At 34.9% G+C, this 21,553-nt stretch overlaps 2 protein-coding genes and 1 long non-coding RNA gene across 4 annotated transcripts; all 3 read right to left on the bottom strand.

Annotated features, from left to right (window-relative positions):
* Nucleotides 1–3,280: 3,280 nt before the first annotated feature.
* Nucleotides 3,281–5,646, bottom strand: LOC140021564 (GDSL esterase/lipase At5g03980-like). The gene is made up of 5 exons (XM_072072704.1): nt 5,344–5,646; nt 4,483–4,695; nt 4,185–4,333; nt 3,804–4,077; nt 3,281–3,696 (listed from the first exon to the last, which is right to left on the bottom strand). Exons 1-5 carry the CDS (start codon nt 5,621–5,623, stop codon nt 3,488–3,490), a joined length of 1,125 nt encoding a protein of 374 aa, XP_071928805.1. The 5' UTR covers nt 5,624–5,646; the 3' UTR covers nt 3,281–3,487.
* Nucleotides 5,647–12,099: 6,453 nt separating this feature from the next.
* Nucleotides 12,100–13,115, bottom strand: LOC140011432 (uncharacterized). The gene is made up of 2 exons (XR_011818590.1): nt 12,840–13,115; nt 12,100–12,498 (listed from the first exon to the last, which is right to left on the bottom strand). It is a non-coding gene; the product is annotated as an uncharacterized lncRNA (long non-coding RNA).
* Nucleotides 13,116–14,059: 944 nt separating this feature from the next.
* Nucleotides 14,060–20,118, bottom strand: LOC113709903 (telomere repeat-binding protein 5-like). 2 transcript variants are annotated; one of them, XM_027232750.2, is made up of 10 exons: nt 19,739–20,118; nt 17,872–18,086; nt 16,930–17,773; nt 16,636–16,851; nt 16,465–16,527; nt 16,288–16,367; nt 15,602–15,843; nt 14,934–15,263; nt 14,708–14,771; nt 14,060–14,588 (listed from the first exon to the last, which is right to left on the bottom strand). In XM_027232750.2, exons 2-10 carry the CDS (start codon nt 17,950–17,952, stop codon nt 14,412–14,414), a joined length of 2,097 nt encoding a protein of 698 aa, XP_027088551.1. In that variant the 5' UTR covers nt 17,953–18,086; nt 19,739–20,118; the 3' UTR covers nt 14,060–14,411. The 2 variants fall into 2 exon arrangements, with proteins under 2 accessions (XP_027088551.1, XP_071916352.1); XM_072060251.1 differs by lacking the exon at nt 19,739–20,118 and having other exon boundaries at nt 16,465–16,521.
* Nucleotides 20,119–21,553: the final 1,435 nt, after the last annotated feature.

Genomic DNA, 21,553 nt, shown 5'->3' with positions numbered 1-21,553 from the left:
AATATAATATATAATATCACCAGCTACTGCTAATCACACAGCCACCATTCACTGTTGCTTGGAAGCATTTGGATTCCACTTTCCATGGCCTATCAAATAAAAGTCGTATGGGTTTGATTTTTTTTTTGAAGCAATTAGTATGGGTTTGATTGATCGGGTCATCGTATGGAAATTTATTCGGTCCCGTGGCTTGAGGATGGGGTTACTTGTTGCGCGAGACAGATAGGGATGAGATAATTCTCAGTAGTTATCTCCCACCTTTTGACTTTTCCTCTGGAAAATTGAAATTCGTCCTCTCATTAGCTGTATTTGGCTATAAGGTGTCAATTTGACACTTGCTAAGTTGCCATTGCACCTAGGATTTACGGTGTTTGTCAAACAAGTTTTTGATCAAATTTATTTATTACTTATAAATTTTTAACAATTTTAGCTACAATAATTTCAAAAAAAATTCTCAAAATTTTTAAACTATACACTTCAAAATATCTAAACATTTACACACTTCAAAAAATTTTTTTACAACTTTTACAAAAATTACAGTAAAATTTTAAATAAATATTCAAAAAACTCATTTGCAAACGTGACCTATTTACGTCAAACCTGACTTACCAAATTTACAATTTACCCTCTCTTGTACTGTCCAATAATTTAGATATTTTCCCAATTTAATCTCATCTTTACAAATTTCAACAAATTAACAATTGAAACTCACTTTGATGAGTATTTATTCTGCATCGGTCCATGCATAACTAGAGGTCAGTATTTGGATCTTGGACACTAGTAAATGAATAGCTGTCTAGTGTTGATGTTTTTTTGACAGCGACACTTTGGAGACTGCTATTTCCGTTGTTTGAGTGTGAATGTGTTGAGAAATATTTAGAAAAAAAAAATTTCAAGGAAGGGAAATTGCGATGAAATTAGCGCATTCTTGTGCCCTGAAATTAATTCGGTGAAAAATGGAGTCAATATTTGTGAGTCCCATTGTAATGGAAAAAAAAATTTATTCCCTCCGTTTCACTTTTATAGTCTTGATTTTTTTTTTTTACATAGTTTAAGAAAATTAGTTAATTTTATTGGAAGAGTAAATTGAATTTATCATTTTTCTAAAATGCCCTTACATTGACTATTCGGATTCCTATTTTGTGAAATTTTTATTGAAAAATGTATAGCAGTAATTTGATGTATGTAAAGTAAAAAGATAGTTGAAAATGTATTTACAAAAAATATAAAAGCTTTTGGGTCAAAAATGCTAATAAATTTGAGGTGAGAGGGGAAGGGAAGAGGAGAAAGAGGCTGTATAAGGGAACAGAGAAAGAGAAAGAGAAAGAGGGAGATAGTAAATATACAGATCTGACTAAACCAAATGAATATTTGAATTATTTTGATCGTAAATAGGGTTCGAACCCCGGACCTACAGTTTAAAGTGAGATTTAGTCCCTTTTGGGCGGCCTTGTTTGCTTCTTCTCAAAATATTTGATTTTCAATACCACATGCTTTGTGGTCCAACAGGGTCAGTTGGGACCCGGACCCGTTTGCTTTTTTTCCAAAATTCAGCGGGGCGTTGAGTTGGAAATATGATCTGGTCTCGGCGTTGACGAGTCCACTCCACTCTAACCAAACTAGATAAGACTAAATAATGCTCAAAAAGTGAAGGGTACCAAATTTTTTTTTATATGAAAAATAGAATTCAAAAGGGGTAAGCAACAAAAGATGTGGTTAATATAACCAAGTTGACCAATTAGGTTTAGTCAATCCAATTTTGTTAATTTGGACAAAGTATGCAACTAATTCATTCAGCCCCATGTTGCTATTTATCGCTTCTTCTAGTTTGTTTCTATTTTTTGTTTTCAGTACAACTGAGCTAATCGTCTTTCAATATGTCGATAGTACCCTTTAGCTTCAAAGATTATGATCCTAAGAAATCAAAAGATGAAGCCAAAAAAAAAAAAAAAAGGGAGTGTCTCCAATTTGTACTTTGTACTACTAATTTATTATGTCTAGCGAATCTCCGTGCCATGGCAATGGCGACGGTGTTATGTAGTATATCTTTATAGGTTCGCTCCACGTAAGATGATTTGCATGAAAACTACTCGATCAAATGAACCAAGAAAAATGCCATTGGCCATTTGGTTTAGTGGTCATCACCATTAAAGGTGATGTTGGAGATCAGGGGTTCAATCCCTGCCTCCCACAAATTTGTCACAATTTGTGGCGGTCTTAATCGAAGAGAGGAATAAAAAGGGGACGAACGTTCAAATGAGCATCCGTTAGACATGCATGACTGTAACTATCCATAAGCATCGGAATTAATTATTTCAAGTATAATGATGGTTAATATATACCAAGAGCTAATATTCAAAATTTAGCAATTCCTTCCTAAACCTTGCCCACGGCTAAAATGCTTCAATGAAATAAAAATAAAAATGAAAAAAATAAAACACCTGTGAACCATTTGAAAATCGAGGAGAGAGGAAAATTGAGTGATTCGAGACGAAAAAGGTGCGAGAGAGAGAATTGAGGAGTCAAGAAACGACCCCGGCAGCCCATTGTTTTGTTGCGACTTGGGAAGACAGAAGATCTTGCTGCCCAAGTTTCTTTGAATAGCTGACGTTCTTGAGTTGAAAAGTCAATGGGCCAAAGTAAGGTTGTGTTTGGATTGCATTTTTCGTGATTTTTCATGGAAAAATTACTGTAGCGATTTGATATATGTGAGGGAAAAAGGTAATAGGGAAATGTGATCACGGAAAACGACATAATTTTTCGACAGAAACCGGCAATCCAAACAAGGCCTAAAGTACTTGGTCAGTTCCCCAGAAAATTGCTGGGAGTCGACAATTTAATATCTATAGATCATGTAACACAAAATACATATATATATATATATACATATACGAATCAAGTACTGATATCTATAGAGCAAGTAACACAAAAAATACTGTAATATGCAGTATTATAGAACATGGAAATGGATTGTGTAATTGACAATTCAGTTTTAATTAATTAAACTGCGCCTGGACAAGAATTATCATAATATTTCAAAAAAGCACATGGAATCTCGTGGGAAGTAAATATTTTATGTCAGCAGACACGCCATCGGACATTAACATAATAGGCGCCATCGATAACATATGGTACTCAGAGTTTCGACCAAGAATACATTGGTTTGAACTGTAATTACGTTTATGTTTTGTAAATGTATCTTTTAATCGTCTTTTTAATTTTTCGCCAAGAAGTAGATTAGGGTTCAGAGAATGCATCCATCATCATCTCGAACTAAGTATGATAACCAAAAATAATTCATGAAGTTCCATAAAAGAATTGGAATACTTGCATAATTGTTGAAGAAATTAGCCGAATGGGCTTCCCGTTTAGGCTAAACTAAATTACTGGACTGGAAAAAAAGAAAAAAAGAAGAAGCAAACTCGGTCTAAAACATAACCGCACTAGCCAGGAGCTTGTAGAAGAATATAGAAAAGTATGGACTTGTTCAACGGTGGCAATGGAGCTTCCAGAGAAAATCAGCAAGTAACCAATCCACCATTATGTGGTAAGCCTCTTGAGTCATATGAATTCCATCCCAGCTGACGTATCTGTAGGGATCAGGGCAAGCTGTAGCCCCTGGATATCCACACATTCTCGTCTGATTGAAGTTGTACTCCCCTCCTCCTCCACAGCAAGCTCTTTGTAGCTCAAAACCTAGTCCAAAAATTTGTCCACAATATCCACATGATGTTTCGCATAATTATATACCCTCCTAGAAAGTCAAATTGGTACTAAGTACAGAGACAGGCTTGCAGACGTACCTCTAGATTTAGCTATCTGGAGAAGATGTTGAAATGCACCGTAATAGTCCCCGTATGCAATTGTTACCTGTGGGTTCTCCTTTTGCAGTTCTGAAATTGCCCTCTTCAGCAGACTATTATGGAGTGTGGCAAAGCTGTTTAATCCCTTCAAGCAATGATTCTCGTCATAGTCGTCTGGATTGTCTGTGTTGAAGCCTGTGAGATAAACTGGCAGACACCCAATTGGAAAGTTCCCAGGAACCACTATTCTCCTTGCTCCAAAACTAATGACCCTCTGAATAAATATATCATGGACAAGACAAGGAGGAAAAAGAAAATAAAAAAAGCAATTAAAAAGTAAGCAATACTACTAATAAGAAGACCAGGGCTGCAGAAGCTAACCTCAACAGCTTTCTTGATTGAGGCAACAACCTGAGGTACGAAGTCTAGAATTTCAACTTTGCGTTTGTTGCTAAAGAATGCATAATTATAATCGTTGCCTCCGATTTCACCCACCATAAAGAGAGCGTTTCTTAGCTTCGTTTCACAGTCTGTATATATTTGAAAAAAAAAAAAAAAAAAAAGGAACGGGAACAAAGAGAGAAATTCAGTGTCATGCACGAAAAAGTTAATAATATAAACTGGTATTTTTTTTGGGACAAAAATTGAATAGAAACTAAGTAAATACTAAGTTGCATACGTCTCTGGCTGCCGCAAAATTCGTAAAAATGATCTTTCATCCATTCCAGTTGGACGTCGAGGGAACTATTGGTCACTGGATTTCTAATCTTATGACGATCGAGAGTAGCTGATGACAGCGCTGTAGCACCGGCCACCGCGAAGTTTGCTCCGTGCATAAAACTTGCCTTTGCATCCTTGATAGGATTCACAAGAGGTAGACCTGATGCCAGCGCTGTATTAAAGCAATACATCAAATATGCAGTCAGCACTGGTTTCAGAACAAGGTATAACGGCCAGAAACAAGAACAAAGTGCAATCCCAGTGTGACAATTGTCGTACCTTACCAATTCCATGCATATTTTCTTTAAGAAGAGACGAAAAAGATTCGGAAAGCATACATCGAGGAATCACCAGTAAACATCAGTAGCAGACAGCAGATAATACTACGCTGTAGGCTTAACTGAGTAAATGTCTTAGTGGATGGGACAAAAATTGTGCATGGTTTTGCAGATATAGGTAGCTGAGAACTGTAATAGTAGTGGATAATTTGTAATTTAATTTCCTTATACCGCGCAAAACGGCAATAGTTTCAATTTTTCCGTCATGCGTGCTACTAATTTGGCATCTACGGCCTCCATGCAAATTGTTTAAAAAAAAAAAAAAACCAGGTTATGTCCCGAAACAGAAAAACAAATACTGACTGTGTTGATAAAAAGCAAGTGCATGCAGGTTCAAAACAAGAAGAAGCTATACCAAAATAATAATAATAATATTCAAAATAAGTTTGAATCGTTAAACACAATTAAATAAAAATTCGCAATAACAAGTTGGCAATAGCTATAAGAATTAACAGGGAGGAGACCAAAGGATGTTATTTTACCAATGTAGTCGATCATAAGAAGCCCGTCGGAGCAACGGCCGGTGGCTTCGTGGGTTAGTAAGGTCTGACCGTAGGGGGCTCGGGCGAAAGGTAAAAAGGCTCCAAGCGGAGATTCCCGAATCAAATTCCCAGCGTCTGATATGGAGTCCCCGAGTTGGTAGATTTGATCAAAGTGACAGAATGCCAGAGGATGAGCGTCAGCGGATGGTGGAGGAGAAACAAAAAGCAAAGTTGCTGATGCAATAACAAAGAAAACAACAATGGTCCCCTTGACAGCCATTATTGCTCCCAAAGAAGAAACCAACCAACCAACCGTGGCAGTAGTACTAGTACGTAGTGTCGATCGGGGTTGCTTGGTATTTATAGAGGATGCATATGTAAACCTGTTGGAACAAAAGTTGGAATCGTAGCGGGATTGGAAAGTGGAAACCAAACTGGAGTTTGGTCATGAACCAAAGATTAAATTAACTAACCGGAATTAGAGGATGGTAATTTAAGTGCTACTACATACGTATGCGAATATAGGAGGCGTACGTTGGAACAAACGTTTGAATTCTTATAGGAAACCAACTGTGGAGTTGGTCTCCAGATGCAACTCTCAGATTCACCCACCAGTTTTACTGACGGAATTGAATTCGAGTTCTTTTAGCTTCAGGTCATCTCCTAATCCTAATCCTTATCCTACGCTTATTGAAAGTATAGCAACAAATACATACTACGTGCATGCATGGGATTGAAGCATAGCATGCAATTCGACAAACCGCTCCCCGACGCCCTGCTGATCAAATGCCAAATCCAACCGTGTCTACTAAACCGACGCCCTGCTGATCAAAAGTCTGAAGTAACGATAGTTATGGTAACGAAACTATTTTTACCTGATATAACAGGTAAAAATACTTTTAGCGACCATTTGATGACCTGTTGTACTGGTCATCTAAATGAAATAGTACCTAAAATGGTGGTTAGTAAGTTTTCCATAAAGAATAGTAAGTTAACTCGATATATTAGTAACTTTTATGTCTCAAAAAGTAAACTTGAATAAATATGGAACTAACTTTGTTTTTTATGAAGTAAAATATTACTCTATATCTGAAACTTAGTTTTTGGAGGGTAAGTTTAGTTCAAGTAATAGTAAGTTTTTATAGATTAATAGTAAATATTGTTGATAGATTAGTAAATTTGGTTAATCATCAAAACTTAATAGTTTGTGGCATAAATTTACTATTTTACTTAAAGAAACTTACAATTGTACGTATCATTTATAAATGTTATATGTTCGAAGCATTTTAAATATACTATGAAAACTTTTTTTTTTGCATATGACCTTATAAAATATGTAAGAATAATTTGTCATATTTTAAATTTTTTATTACGGGAAAATAAACAACTAAGTTCCCAAAATATTTCACTTTTATTGTTTAAAAAATCTCAACTTGTTGGTTAAATTCACAATAATTCGATTGTCAAAAATAGTTTTTCTCAAATTAACTTTAATGATTGGATGTGAGATACAAAAATGGTAAAATATCCCTCATACATATGTCATGGATACTTCCGAATTTTAGTAAAAAAAAAATTTTGTTGTTAAAATAACATTTATCATAGTGTACTAATTATTTTAGAACCATTTTATAGGTGAACTAAATATAATTTAAATTATACAATAGATTATACATGCATGTGATTTTCATTTATAATTATTGGATCCTATTCTTATGAACAATCTCCCAAGGAAAAAAATCAAGATCATACTGATTTTCTTATATTAATTGTTATACTAATTTTGTCATTTTTATTATTATATTATTTCTCATTTTGTTTAGGCCTTAACTCTTATTATTTCTTGTGTCTCAGATGTAAATTTATTAAAACTTTATCATCTTACTATTACTTTATCAAGAGTTAATATTTATGTATAAAAACTTACTATTACTTGAATTAAGCTTACTCTCTAAAAAGTAAGTTTGGGAAATAAAGTAGTAATTTATCTATTTAAAAAGTAAGTTTAATATTTATTCCAACTTACCTTTTGAAGTATAAAAGTTACTAATTTTTTACTGTTAACTTATTATTTGAGATAGAAAACTTACTTTCTTATTTTTAAGTGTTATCCTATTTAGGTGGATAGACCGATCAAATAATCAAATGGTCGCTAAAAGCAAATAAAAAATAAATCGAAAATGGTAACGAAATTTGTTGTCCTGTTTATGTCTTAAAAAGTAAAATGAAATAAAATTGAAAGTTACTTTTTAAAAAAATAAATAAATTACTGCCTTTATTCGAAACTTTCTTTTTGGAGAGTAAGTTTAGTTCAAGTAATAGTAAGTTTTCACGGATTAATAGTAAATCCTGTTGATAGAATAGTAAATTTGGTTAATCATCAAGACTTACTAGTTTGTGGCATAAATTTAATATTTTACTTAAAAAAACTTATATGAAACAAGTATTAGAAAGTTTATTTAAAATAATGCTAAGATTTTTTTGTTAAGGATTGAAAATTTATATGGTTGTATGTATCATTCATCAATGTTATGTGTTTTAAGCATTTTAATAAATGTATGTATCATTTACAAAGGTTATGTGTTCTAATAAATTTATTTTCTAGGTCACAAGCATAAAAGTTAAATTTGTACTAATGTGGCATAATCTTTGAAAACTATAGTAAATTTACCCATAGATTAAGTTTCGTGAGATTCAAATATATTTTGTATCATTTACAATATGGATTTATATGCATATATATTTTTTTTATCAAACTTACTTTTAATTGGCAAATAGTATGTAAATTATTATAAAATGTCATTTTATAATAATCATATTTTTTATTGGTGAATGGTATATAAACTGCTAAAATGGCCAATTTATAAATGCTAAAATCTAGTTACTTTATGGCATATATTAGTTTGATCAACTAAAAAATTAGCGTAATTAAGTGTACGTTGGTTGTTGATTTGAAATTTGCACCCTTGTCACTATTTCGTTATTTCTACCACAAGTTTTTGTGATCAAAGTAAAACAAAGTCAAATATTTTTACCTGATATAAGTTGTATTTATATTTAGTAAAAAATTAATAAACCATGATTACATTTCATAATTTCTAATGAAATTAGTAACATTTTGTAAATAAATTGGAATAATTTGTAAAATATGTTATTTTTTTGACAATATAATTAGGGGTGGCAATCGGATCCAAATCGGAGTGACGGGTCGAGTTGAGACCCAGGTATAATAGATAACTGGCTGACCCGAACTTTGACCCCCCAACCCGAAACGGGCCAGGATATCCGACCCGAATCTGAAAATTCCAGGTTGTCAGGTTGGCGGGACGACCCGAATGACCCAAAACTTAATTTTAATTTATTAATTTACCACTGTAATTTGTAATTCACACAAGACTAATTACATAATCAAGTAATAAAAATTTAAATAAATAATCCCAAACCAAATCTAAAATAAATTAAAAACATCGTAAAAGTGTTTTGTTCCAAACCAAATATAAAATAAATATAAGCAGTATAAAAGTAAAAAATAATATAATACATTATTTGTCCAAATATAATAATTTCAACTTCAAATAAGTTAAATAAATTCATTTAGGATTAAGTGATTAATGCCTTTGAAACAAAAAGAATAACGTAGGTTAGTTAGGTAAAAAAAATTTTCATTCATAAACAGGTGATCGGGTCGTATCGGATCACACATGGTTTGACCCGAATTCGACCCATTTTCATTTCGGGTTCGTCGCATGCGACTCGATTTTGACCCAAACCCGCGAAACCTCAATCCGAATCAATTAATTTCGTGCTAGGTTCATATCATTTTTTCAGGTCGACATTTTACAATTGCGACCCCTAAATATAATCAAAAGAAATTTGCAGCATAAAGAAAGGATGATGGCATACGTATAAATGTGAGCAACTATATACATATCACACCATAAGTTTTCGTTTGATTTGTTCAAAACATAGGTAATATATTCGTTAGTAGATATAAAATGCATATTAATTTTCTACAAATGGAAAATACAATTTCATATATACTAACTATTAACAGAATGTGTAGTTTGAACACGATCAATTGAACGCATATTTCGTTTGTTTAGCTATTATTTATTTTGTTACTTAGGTTGAATATTTACATTTGAATAGAGTATTGATATTTACATATTTCAATTATTCTTAATGAACTTCAATTAAGTGTCAATGACAACAATTATTAAAATATAGTTTTCTTAAATTTTTTGATGCTGTTAATCATTTGATGCTGTTAATGTTAATATGTTGGATTACTTCTGTTAAATTTGTAGGGGGGTGGACGAGGTCTTGATTTCGTTTATACAGAGCTAAAAGAGCTATTTCTAAAGAACGATGGGATCAGGAAACCAGAAATCGTCTGGTTTGTTCTGGGATTAGGCGATAATCCTCTCTCTTGTAGGATTTTAGTTTTGAAAGTTTCCAAATTATCCATTCGATAACAGAAGAAGCGGAGTCGGTGAGGATCCTTCCTGGAACGCGGATAAACATAACCCAAAGCAGGGTTTGGAGAGGATACCCCCGCAATAAGGATCTCACTGGTCTTTTGTCGTCTATCTATTTTAAATTGGAGAGTTGGTTACAATTTCTGGTTAATATCATGACCCGATCGAAAATTAGCTATGAAAATAACAAGTCAACAACACCACACCACCAATGCATAGCAGGACCAAAGTGGAAACCTTGGCCTGGGAATTCGATCGAATCGTTGGAACTGAGAACTAAATAAGAAGAAGGCAGATGACTCTAAAGAGATAGGTGATATCCGAAAGTGTTTCAGGAACCCAAAACCGTTTTCAGGAACCGGTAATTTTTTTTTACTTAGATATGTACATTTTTTACTTTTAGTATTAGTAAGTTTGATTTAAACATAAGTAAATTTTGTCAAACAATAAGTAAATTAAATTACTCACAGTGTAAATTTGTATTTCTGACTAAAACTTATCTTTCAGGCATATACTTACTAGTTTTAATTAAAAACTTACTAAAGTTAATATTAATTATTTTAATATAATATTTCAAAAGAGGCCGCTGAAAAATTTGATCTATCACTAAAGGTAATGGAAACCTATAATAGCAGGTTTCCCTAATATCGTTACCATAACTATAGGCACTGTAGCATTGTCAAGATCAAATGCTAAACTTCACAAAATGATGAATGGAAACTGATTTATTATGATTAAATGACAAAATTAGCTAAAATATTAATCAAATGAAAATCAAAACTATAAATTCTTCAAAATTATTAAACCTTCCCTATTTCATCCTAAAATTCACGAAAAATCTGTCCAAAAAACATATTAAAGCATGCCAACAACAATTCAGATTTTGAAGTGACAAAATTGATTGTATTTTCCTAATTGTTATGGGCCTTAGTAACATTAAGCCAAAATTCGAGGGTTAAACATGCAATTTCTGAAATTTGTTGCATGCATGTTACGAAGCTTTCTTATGCTTTTGCAATTTCTTATCCGCAAGGTTCTGCAAGTTTCCATACCGCAACTTTCTTTCCATTTCAGCATGCAGACATGTTCACCAACTACCAGGATCTTAACTCTCAATTATCAACTAAATCAAAAGCTACATTTTGTTGCAGGATTAAAGCAAAAATCTGAGCTGACTGTCAGGGACAAAGGGAACTAATCAGCAAAAGAAAAAAAATGCAGCAGGACCTTTCTCTGCAAAATCACATTTACAAGCTTTCCGTAGCTCTCGGCTATTCATCACCTAAATCTATCGCACAACAATGAACGAAAAGGGAACTACAACATGCCATTTTGATAAGAAAAACAATTCCATCCCTCTAGCATCAAGAACATGAACTAAACTACCCAACCTGATAAACCCTCTTTCTGAAACAAGAACATACAACGCAGGAGCAAAGAATCTGGCTTGACTGAGATAGAAAGAGGGAGGCCTCAACAACTCGAGCGTATAAAACACAAAAGAAAGACCAATGCAACATCAAAACCTTAGGTTTCCTTTTAAAATTCTGGTTGAAGACTTTTTGCGAGAAAATTATTTCAATCAGTACCAACCTACCCCATTACCGATCACTGGATTGAGAGCAAGAGGAAAGGAAAGAGGATATACAAACGGATACTTATGCATATTTTAATAGAAAATAAGTACAGAATTCATTCATCAAAGCTGTCAACGGATACTTAGGCATATTTTAATAGAAAATAATTGCGGTAATTTTTATACATACCGAAAATTAATAGAAAAGAAAAATCAAAGTCTGATTTATGACTTCTAATTTTTAAAATTTAAGGGGCAGCCAACCAGAGACAATATGATAACTAACAATTAATGGGTTCCATTTTTCAAGTGGGAATACAAAATGAAAGATCAAAAAATATCTAGAGAAAAAGGACAAAACCGTTTTCCAGGAAATAGGTAGTCATTGTCTGCAAGTCATTTCTACTGATTTTCATTTCTTAGTATTGAATTGCACCGGCCAAACCCACCCTTGAGGGGGCCTTAACTTCCACGTTTTGCAAAACAGCCACAACAATAAAGGACAAAAAAATTAAAATCAAAGAAAACAGCAAGGACCTCTGTTTTGTCGGTTGGAGGAAGAATCAGGACGCAGCAAATTCACAACCTTAGATTCAAGAACTTAAAGCTTAAAAAAAATATATATATATATATTGGAACACCAGAAATTAAAAAGGCAAAAAATTCAGAATCAAGCAAAAAAGGAAGATAGGAAAACATCCCTTTATGCAAAATTGAAGGAGGTATATTAATATCTTTTCCTCTCTGCAAAATTTCAAGTTATATTATAAGAAACTGATGAAGCTGCACTCATCCCATCACCACAAACAAGACTGGAAAGAGAGTATTAGTGCTTCTCATCTAAATATGTACATCTGATTAAACCCAACAACAAAAAAAAAAAGAAAAGCTACAAAAACCCATAAGACAAAAGGGGGGGAAAACAGAAGAAGAAGAAGAGGAAGAAAGCAGGTACAAGGAAGATGAAATCACTGTCTCTAATATGATTATTTAGTTTCCAACAGAAGTAGGTCTATTTTCAGCCAATCCCAAGGGTGATCTTGAGCGCTGTTGTCGACTGACGAGGGTGATTTCTTTAAGAGCTGGTCTCATCTCTGGCTGCTGAAGAGCACAGAGTAGCAATCATAACACACAGATTTCTCTTTGACATTTCACCAAACATCTTATATGCATTCACAAATTAATCACATTTAACTTAAACGTCTAGTCAAGTCCTAGATGCTTCATATGGCTATTAAGCATGTTTTACCAGTAGACAATCCAAACTACAACCAAATCAAGGCTAGATGTTTCAGTGGACATTTTCAGCCCCAAAATTGCAATAAAATCTTCAAATTCTCAGCCTTGATTTCGCAAGAAAATCTTGACAAACAAAACAAATGAAATATAAATAAATTACAGCAATATAATCAAACGATTTCAAGAGGACATGATGGGCTAACCTCGTCACTGCTATCTTTGATTGGCTACCACCGTCGAAAAACCCTTTTGTTGTGTCTGCATTTGGCAGCACCCAAAAACAATCTATCGATGAGAAAGGATAGAGGGAAAGTGGGATCTGAAGATGAAAATTTGAAGTGGAAAAATTTATTCGCTTGTAACCAAGAGAAAGTGTGGACCAAAGTGGAAATCTTTGCCTTCAATCGTATGTTGGAACTGAGAACTAAGTAATAAGAAGGGAGATGACTTTGACAAGATGATATCCGAAAGTGTTTCAGAACCCAAAACCGTTTTTAGAAACTGGTAATTTTTTTACTTAAATATGAACATTTTTTACTTGTAGTATTAGTAAGTTTAATTCAAAAATAAGTAATTTTCGTCAAAAAATAAGTAAATTAAATTACTCAAAGTGTAAATTTTTATTTCTGACAAAAACTTATCTTTCAGGCATAAATTTACTTGTTTTAATTAAAAACTTACTAAATTTAATATTAATTATTTTAATATAATATTTCAAAAGTCGCTAAAAAATTGGATCTATCACTAAAGGTAATAGAAACCTGTAATAGTAGGTTTCTCTAATATCGTTACCATAACTATAGGCACTGTAGCATTGTCCATAGCAACAAATACATACTACGTGCATGCATGGGATTGAAGCATAGCATGCAATTCGACAAACCGCTCCCCGACGCCCTGCTGATCAAATGCCAAATCCAACCGTGTCTACTGACCATCACGCTTAAAAGGTTGCATTTGTTAATCATCTTCCTTAACCAGCTAGATCCTCTCCAGTAATTAGAATCTTGTTGGTCGACTCATTTTTTGTAGCGGAAGCTAAAGCTTTTGCTCGATTCAACTTGCATTCGGGACTGGATTAATAAGAAGGAGATCATAATCAGATTCTGCCAAGTTCAAGTAGCTAGGAGGCAGAAAGAGCAGCGGTGATCGTGTATATTGGCCTTTCATATGGAGTTGTTGGGGCAAAACCAAAAAATCGCACCAACAGGAGTAATCGACTTTTCAAGCGCAGCCATATTTGGTAAATCTTATTAAGACAAAAATATGTCATCACTTGTCAAATGGGCAGAGTCACTATGTCAGATTGCTTCAACGAGAAAGAAAAGATAAAACCGCATGCAGGACAGGGTAACAAAATTTGCCAAAACACCAAGAACCACAATGAAGCAGAGAAAAGCAAATTAAAAGAAAATAGAAATAGTTTCAAGGATAAACAGACACTCCCCATGATTCTTTAATAACAGATGAAGTCTCGCATCATAACAAATTTACAATGGAATATATGCTACAAACAATGGACACCTCCCAACCTAAGAAATAATTATCCTCGTAAACTAACTGAGCATTATCAAAATGCAATATCTAGGCACTAAAATGTTTCTGTTAGCGAGAGCTCTTATTATATCAACCATTTACAAAAAGTGACAAACCTCCCCATGCAGGAAACTACAGTGGTCATACTTTTTACATAGTTGTATTAACGAGAAAATCAATTAGAAAACCCCTCTCTAAGGCCTTCTATTTTGCTATTGCTGTTCCCCCTGTATGCTGTGTTAGGTACTCAGAAGGCGGCAAGCCTCAGATTGCTGTTTGAACTGTGGCTTGACTTGCTGCTGTGACCAGTAAGCATGGGCAGTCAGGACTCTGTCCAACAGCTCCTGGGGCACAGGCTCGCCTCTCCTTTGTTGAGGAGATATTCTTGCTGTGTGCACCAGTGTTTTCCACTTATCCTGAAGGAGAATAGGGATACAAATTAAACAGGAAGAACAATGAAACTTCGCAGTCTGAGCCTTGAAACTGCAAAGAGAGTATGCCTATCAATCTAAATGTAGAAGAAAATGAATCTTACCTTCAGATCAACATAAGTTCTGTGTTTGGCATTGTCAAAAGCTCGCAACTTAACATCACGCCATCTGCAACATGAAAAACCAACTTGTGGGGCCAAATGAAGAAAAGAAACATAAGAGACACACATCTATGGAAGCATAGATCAATACGCACTTCAAAGAAGAGAATGTGCTAATTTACAAAAGCCAGAGCATTCTCGTAACAAAACATAGCTAATTTCAACACACCTTCCCGTGCCAAGCTTCTCAACAGCCTGTACTAGAGCTTCAACTTCAGAAACAGAGAATGGTCTACGAATGCGACGCTGTGCAGCCTCCGATCGCTTCGACTTCCGCATAGGAACCACACTTAGGGCCTCCACGTTCATAGCTTGAACAGCAACTAATGCTCTAGAATCCACTGTGCTTTTCTCCAATGACATTTCAGGAGGGGAGGGAGCCGAATCATGATCACTTTCAACCAAGTTGCTGAAATTTGTTCCTGGAGGATCTGGCAAGGCATCTGAAGTCCCCCGAAGCGGTGCAGCATTAGCAGTTGTACTTGGAGTAGGTGGATACCTAAAGATAAAGCGCAATATCTCATCAGAGACAAAAGAAGGGAATCCATGGTTCCATCAAGCTATCAAATTCCAATCAAGAACAGACAATATACCATCCAGTGCCTAACTGGCACATCAATTAGCGTAGCAGGCATGGCATACATTAGTTGCTGAGCAGCAAGTGGGCAGGTGAAGAAAGGACAGTATGCAAAGTTTCAGATAGTAAGTTCTCAACATAAGGTTTAAAGGCGTTTTTCCATACAAACAGAAATAATACGAGGAAAATGAAAGCAACAGTAGTATACAGGGTCAGCACATATACGACTTCCAGAAAGGCATATTGAATATCTAGAGTACCTTGATAGTGGTTGTGGGCTATCACAAGAAAGTAGAAATGGGTGATCTTCTAGAGACACAGGTGGGGGAGCTTGAGAAAGGTTTGGCTCCAAGGTAAAACCCAGAGCATCTAGCTTGTTATCATGGGAAATTCCAGTCTGCAATAAAGTTTTGTTATCATCTCTGATCTTCTTACCCTGAAGAAGTACACCAACACGCAATTCACCGCTAAGTATTGCAGTAACTGCCTCCATAACTGTTTTCTGCAGATCATTAAAGCAGCATTCATTAATAACTACTTTGACATAAAGATTTGGAAAAGATTGGGTGAGGTTCAACAACAAATTAAAAATTAAAAAAAAAAATCCATGTCCTGCGGATGCTTCAGAAAAATGTATACGAAGCAAAGGCACCCAGATGATTGAAAGATAACAACGTTAAAATGCACTCTCAAATCAATTTGGATTCTTCAGGGGAAGATGATTCCAAAAGATTCCAAGGTCTGTATTGTCAGTTAACAGAATCCATTTAAGCTTGCCCTTCGAAGCAACAGTTTCCACCATAAGAGGAAAGCATCTTGCCCCATTCATGCATGCAGTTTCTCAATTGAGGTAGCTCATAACATGACAAACCCCATTGCCTGTAATTATCTGTGACACTGTTATGCAGGATGTTACTTCACGAACATTGAAATAGATTTTTCATACCTTCAAAGAACCAACAGTTGCAGTTTCTGGAATCTCGATAAAGAATTCTGGAACCCTGAAAGACTTGATCTTTAGCTTAACTGAACAACAGAAAAACGTGTTAGAGAAACTCTTTAAAGGTCAGGCACTGGTTAAACAAATACCCCTTCTGAATCACTCCGTTGAAGGATCTCATACCTTGGGAGTCCTTAGACTTGAATGCTGCATGTTCACTTGCTCCAGAAATTGATGGCCCTGTTACTGCACAATGTCCCAGAATTAATGATTTGACAGCATTACATTGCAATCACAAAGAATAAAATACCACACACAGGGTTAAAGATAAGAATAATATATCTGATTTTGCACCTTTTGGCAACATTGAAGCACAAGCATCTCTATTAGAGAATTTCCCTGGTGAATTATACATTTCATCAGTACAAATGTCTCCATCCAAGTTGGATAATGAACTGCAATGATACAGCTTCCTCTTTTTAAATGGGAAATCCCTTTGAGATCTTTGGCGCTTGAAACCATTCTTCCCATCGTGATGAACATACTTCATGTCAGCATCTGATGACATCACTGCAATAGCAAATAATGACACCATATCAATGCACATATTCATAGACCAAGAAAAAATACCCATTAAGACAAACTCACCAGTTTTAAAATGTTCCCCGGCCTTCAGGTTTGGAGTTACTTTCCAATATTTAGATGCCAGTAATTTACGGATTCTGCGATCTCCAATATGGGATGATGGCCTGAAGGCATTATTTACAGTGCTGGGTTGGGTACACCCAGAAGAGTTTTCGTCATCATCTCTAGTAACTAAATTTACATTCTCCCGGTTGTGGGGGAGAGACCCACTAGGTATATGGTCCCTGGACAAGGATTTCACACTCTCATCTGAGCTCACAAGACAGGAAGGTTTTCTGTCCCAAGCTATTGGAGACTCAGAATTGCAAATGTCATCCCTTGCACAAATTGACAACTTCAAATCATTTGGCTCAACCTTTATCTGTCTTTTTTTTTCACCATCTAATTTACAACCAGGAGAAACCCTGCAACCAAACAGCTCAATATCTGCTTTTCCATGTTGAAAATTGCTTTGATCACTAATTAAACGTTCAGCAGATCCAACCTTCTCCGAGCACTCAGAAGTTGTTATTGCGGATGTTGGTCCTGAACAAGCATCATTTTGAGTGTGTGCAAGCTCCTTCGGACAGTTATTCAAACTGGGAGCCTGTAAGACTAGCTCAGAAACAATGAAACTCCTATCGCTACAGTCCTGATTAGAAAAGTTGCTGACATGCTTATTTTCTTCCAGCATTCCCTCCTTAGCCAAACTTTTGCTAGCTTCATATTGATCTTTACCACTACTACCCATATCCGTAGAACTAGGAGAGCTTTCCCCCTCCAAGAGTAGCTTGCCAGCTAGAGTAGCCAACAAGTCAAATGCACACATCTGGCTATCATCAGTTATTCTTCTGTTTATACCCCTTCTCTACAAGTTATGAAAATTTAGGAAAGCAATCAGTACTTAGAAGCACAATCAAAATACAATTGGAAAAAAAAAAGGAAAAAAAAAAAGAAAAAAGATACCCTGGCTGATCTAGCTCCTCGAGGAGTGGGAGGCACCTGATAACCATTAAATCCATAGTCTAACCTTTTCTGCAACACCATATCTTAGAAACCATGTCAAGAGGAATTCAATAAACATAAAGCTTCTGCATCTTTGGCAACTCTGTACTGTAAAATCCCCACATCACTAAGCATGCACAATCAACCTCCGCTGAAAAGTTTAGTCATAAAAGAACCTACGTACAAAGAAAATGCCAAAATGAGAAAAGCTCCAAATAACATGACTTAGAATTTTTTGTAATATTTTGAATGATGTATTACAAATAATGGACGAAGCATCATGGAAAGAGTGGAAATTTATAAAACAAACATTGCAGCGCTATTATAGATGCAAGGTAATCACAATGCTGACAAAATTTTTTTTTTTTATATATATAAGCATCTCAGCGAAATGATGGATTCTGAAAACGCAAAACAAGTTATACATAATTGAGCCTTCCAAAATAAAAGATCCATTTGGCACCAGAAAGAGAGAGAAAAAGAGAGAAAATTATTTTAAAAAGAAGAAGGAGGAGGAGGAGGAAAGAGTCCACACTTTCGACTGGAAACTCCTGAACATGGCTGGATAACAGAAGAAAAGGAGTGCATGAACAAGAACGTAGAATTATTGCCAAGTATCCAAAATGCCATATAACTTGTAATCACGAAGTACAAGTCTGGGAAAACCAAAAAATCTTGATAGCTATAGAAGAAAAGGATGAAATTTTGTCAGGACCTTCTATGGCTAGAAAGTGAAAGCAGAGGACAAACGCTAAGACCCCTTGAAAGATTACTCCTAATGGTAAACAAATTGTTCATAAAACCATTAAAACAAAAGCATTTCCAAATCTCACCAAAATAAATTCTTAAACTTTTAAAAGCTCAATCAACCATCAGGGTCTAAGTAAAAGCTGAAGTACATACAGCATAGAACACTGGCATCAAAATGACACACCCCACTACAAATTACAAGGAGATCAACGCTCTGTGATATTCCAATGAACTCTTATGCAGCCTGAAATTTGTAAAACTTGACAGAAAAGAAAATATTTCCAATTTACTAAGCTCATAACCTCTGCAAACGTATAGATATAAACCAGATCACTACGATCTAAGTCAATTATCCCTGTTCCAGGAGAAAAACACTGGGTACCGTCCACAAGATGCATAATTCTTAGAAAATACATGAATTTCTTACACATGTGACGTCGGACTGCATAAAAAAAACCATGTAACAACAAAAAATGCCGAGAAAAAAGAAGCATCTTTAAAGGAAGGTAAAAGGAGAATAGGAAAAAAGAAAGGAAGAGGATAAAACAGAACAGTGAAAAAACCCTCCCAAAACCCTGAGAGAAAGGAACCTTGAGTAAACATGTGGAGGTTGATGATTTAGAACAACAGGGTCCAGATCAACCAAGAAAATCTTCACAAAATTCAGTTACTTTATAGAAAATCAAAACTGGATGGATCTAAGACATGTCCATGAATTTCAGAGTAGATAACCAAACATTTTTAGCCCCACAAATCTTCAGACATCCTCATATAAAAAGCCCGGATCAAATCTAGCAAACCCAGAATTCAGGATGGGTAGAACTTCCCCAAAAATATCCAAATTGTACATGAAAGAATTGAGTAAAATAACATTTTCCCAAAGAATTTTTTTTTTTTTTTAAAAAAGAACTGATGAAAGAATGGCCATATTGGTTGCAGAGAAAAATGTAATTCAGCCAAAAAACTCCAAAAGTTCAATCTTTCTAGCTTTTTCGTGGCAATGAAACAAAGTGGTCCACCAAAAATTCAAACTTCATCAAATGGGACACCAAAAAGCAGAGAATTTTCACCATCTCACCTTCAGAGCACCAGTATTCCTCAAAAATCACCATCACTTTCCTTCAAGACCCACAAAATATCCAAAATTTGAGCCACAATTCCTCCAAATTTGCAGAAAATTCAACCCCAATGTCACAAGATCGGAGAATTTCGCAGATAATTCAACCCACAAAACTAAACCAGAACTTATATATTTACAGATGATCAACAAAAAAAACTCCTCTAACCCATGTTTTTTAGCTTCAGTCACTCTCTCGAAAGCACAAGAATCATTTCCGACGCTACCTTCTTCAACTGCTTTTTGGTTTCCTGTTTTCTTTTTCTCCTTCCTCTCTTCCTCTCCTTTCCTTTCCTTTCCTTTCTATATCCTAAGGTCCAAAACCCTCTGAAAACCGCCTCACCAATTTGCTTAAACCCCAGTTCTTATACAAATGACCCCTGGTACCGGACCTATCGGTAATGGCCCATGGAGTTACCGGCTGCAGAGAGTTGTTCTCAGGAACCACCTAAAGACCGGCTCTTTGTGGGCCACACTCATGCCAGGTTGGGCTTTTGGATGTTGCCACGTGGGGAGATAGGAGCATCGTGTGGCCACCGCTGCCTTGCACGATCGAGAAAAACGTTGGGTCACGAAGAGAGGGGATTTTATTTAATTTTTTTGGTGCTTGTCAACATACTCTCCATTTTTTAACTCTCTGTTTTTTTTTAAACAATTGTGGGGACACATTATTTTTGGAATTCGCATAATTTTTGTTTCATGGGATTTTATCATGATGTTATAATTATTTAAAAGAAAATATATTTGAGTGGTCATGCGACTTGTGGAAACGTTACGACTAATATTCACCAGTCCTTGGGTGCTTTTGGCTTGGGTTGTTACCACATTCATGCCGAGCCAAGAAAATAGTTTTGAGGTTTTTGGCTTTCATTTTTGATGTCTAGTTTGAGGTTTAGCTGAGCAAAGGCAGTCTCAGTGCAAGAAATTGTTGCAAACCCAAAAGTTAACAAAGTACTACTAAATTGATAATGAAATACAATTGATAGGATACCATTTTTATTTGAACCCGTCCTATTTCTTTCATTTTTTACAAAAAGCTTAAAAGGTTAGGTTTAAGTATAGCATACCATGCAATTGTTAGTTCTGATTGATGCCTTTGGGTTTGGTAGAAAAAAAAAAATTTCTTGTTTCATTCATTACAATTTACATACCAAAGAAAAAAGAGGTTTTACTTTCTGAAATGTTCCTGTAAAAAAAAAAATAAAGACATTAGACGTTGTTTGTGCCGGTTCTTAATGACATGCATATTGAGAGAACTTGTAAAACGCGTCAAAAATATTTTGATTTAGTTATTAAAATTGAGATTTTTAGATTTAAAGGTTTTAGTTTTAAATCTCTTCTCTCCCTTTTCATTTCTTAAATATTACTCTTCTCGTGTTAGAAAAAATTGGAAAAAAAAAAAAGAACTTGTGAAACCAGTATAAAATGATTAGTTTTGGTTAAGCAATGGAAATTAGTAATGTGCTATGTGTTCTTTAAAAGATAAAAACAAAAAAAAAAAGATAATATGAGTATGATTTATTCTAAGAATATTTCTTTTTGTGAGCGAGAATAAGAATATACTCATCGGACAAAAGAAAATAAATGGCAGGGAGTAGTTAACAACCTTTCAAGCACGTGCATTAGATCTATCCCCATCCAATTTTGTACATTTTTTAACTCCATCTTCCCATCAGATGGCAAAGATTCATCGGATCTGACGGCGGAAAATAAACAAGTCAAGCAAGGGCAGTCCTGTCATTTTAACTAAAAGATTAAAAACAGTCTCCACGATAA

This window comes from Coffea arabica, chromosome 1e (assembly GCF_036785885.1).
Source record: "Coffea arabica cultivar ET-39 chromosome 1e, Coffea Arabica ET-39 HiFi, whole genome shotgun sequence".
In the NCBI taxonomy this organism is placed as follows: Eukaryota; Viridiplantae; Streptophyta; class Magnoliopsida; order Gentianales; family Rubiaceae; genus Coffea; species Coffea arabica.
This window is presented reverse-complemented; position numbering and strand designations above follow the sequence as displayed.